Genomic DNA, 2,002 nt, shown 5'->3' with positions numbered 1-2,002 from the left:
AGAGTGGGAGTATAGACACACAATGCAAATGGAAATACGTATTTATCAGACAACACACCAGGGAAACCAAAAGGCGCTGGAGAGAACTTTGGACGTCATGTATCAAGAACGCTTGTTGCATGTTTTCATTTGGAGTTTGCTCAATTACTGTATGTAAGGATTGAACTATTATTCTTTTTTTGGTGCTTGGCAGGTCCAAGTACAAGGTATGACAGGAAACATCCAGTTTGACACATTTGGTAGACGATCTAATTACACAATTGATGTGTACGAGATGAAGTCTGGAGGCCCCCGGAAGGTAAGTGAACGCACAGCCTCAGAAACATCTTTCATGATTTAATTCATGTGTAATGAAATACTCTAAACAGGACTAGCCTATGCTATACTGGAGATGCCAGAGCTGAATGTTTTGAATCCACTACAAATACAGACAAGTTCCAAGCAGGTCTGTGATGGGGATTTTATTTTCTCTTGGGATGTTGGCAGTACATGAGTAATAAGGTTGGTTATGATTTGGACAGAAGTTGCCAGTCCCTATCCCGTGAGCTCATATCCCCTCTGAGATTTAATCTGGAAAACATCCACTGAGAATCAGTCGAGCCCTACAGATGGAAGCTGCACCAATCTACATCTCTGTGGACCGCCAGTTTACAGTAGATGGTGACATGGCTCAAAACTCAGATAAATTTACAAACAGCTATTTAAACTACATGTTGTAGCTTCAAAGTAAGGCATTGCTCTGCTACTGCAGGGCCTATATTTCCCTCCCTCTTATACAGACACAGATTAAGGTTGATAATTTTGAAGAACTTTGGTGTTTCCTAAAGAGCTGTCTTGTGTTTCCAACTTTATAAATTGACACTAACACCACTGCCAGCCCAGCGAGTTTTACAGTCAGGTGTCTGAAGGGTTCATGCTGATGCCCGATAACTGTCAATTAATCAAAATTACATTAGGCAAATGCCTATAGATCGTAGGCGGAAAACAAGCAAAATGTAATTTGTGTGCTTGCTTGGCAAGATTATAACTAGCAGATATATTTATTTACTGCATTATGATGTATGTGTGTTTATTTTAATGTAACCTTTTAAAGTTCTGTGTTTGAAGTTTTTTTTTCTCAAGGAAATCCTCTGACATGGCCCTAAACCACCATCACAGTAAAACAGTTGTTTAAACCTCAGCTGCTAGGTGGGTTAGCGGCTTTTGTAAGGAAGGTTTTACTGCTTAAATCCCAACGGCAGCTGTCTCTGTAGCATTAAAATGCACCTGAAATTAAATTGCCTGCTACATCATAAAGATCTGCTCTGTAAATGAAACAACTTTCCCTCGATTAAGGAACTCAGTATCCAGAAGAGAATTTATATTTGTGGTCATGTAGCCAATAAACAACATTTTATTTTACACTATGTTTGAATACATATCAATGTTAGACACAGACAGAAAAGAGCTAAGAACTGGGAGCCGCAGCACACATTATCTTTCATTGCATCCATTTTGTCTACAAGTGTGGACAAATTTCTTGTTTTGAGCCTTGGCTTGCTAAATGAGCTAGCAAACGCACTCACTCAGAAAAGTCATTTAGCTGTTTAGCTTGACAGCTGTAACACTTGTCACTGTCTGTTATTTTAGATGCTGAATGTATTGGTCCTTTTCTTCAATACCACTAACAAATCACTGTCTATCCCCTTATTAGCTTGTAAGCTCAAGTTAGCAGAGTAAGTCTGTTCACAAACACGTGCATCGACCTGCTTTCTCGGAGGCTTGGAGGCTCAAAGGTCATTTCTGATGTTTGTCCATAAGTTATTATAACTCTGTAAGTTTTTCCTGCATTCAATATTTGAAAAAAAACTATTAAAATACATTGGGAAATCACTTTGACAATGATTTTAGACAACAAAAAAGGACTAATTTCAGTTGTCTTTAACAATGATGTACCTCTGCATACTGGGGGCCCTCACTGCACCCACATCATCCCTCATTGCTGTGATTTTTCAGGCCAAGA

The 2,002-nt window shown here is 39.0% G+C and overlaps 1 protein-coding gene across 1 annotated transcript in view; it reads left to right on the top strand.

The window, feature by feature from the left end:
- Positions 1 to 2,002, top strand: part of LOC117955237 (glutamate receptor 3-like) — a 61,890-nt gene that overhangs the window by 42,386 nt on the left and 17,502 nt on the right. The window contains exon 8 of the mRNA XM_034889563.1: positions 194 to 298. Within this exon, the coding sequence (XP_034745454.1) occupies positions 194 to 298 (105 nt within the window). The remainder of the gene's footprint in view (positions 1 to 193; positions 299 to 2,002) is intronic.

The sequence above is a fragment of the Etheostoma cragini genome, chromosome 13 (assembly GCF_013103735.1).
Source record: "Etheostoma cragini isolate CJK2018 chromosome 13, CSU_Ecrag_1.0, whole genome shotgun sequence".
NCBI lineage: Eukaryota > Metazoa > Chordata > Actinopteri > Perciformes > Percidae > Etheostoma > Etheostoma cragini.
This window is presented reverse-complemented; position numbering and strand designations above follow the sequence as displayed.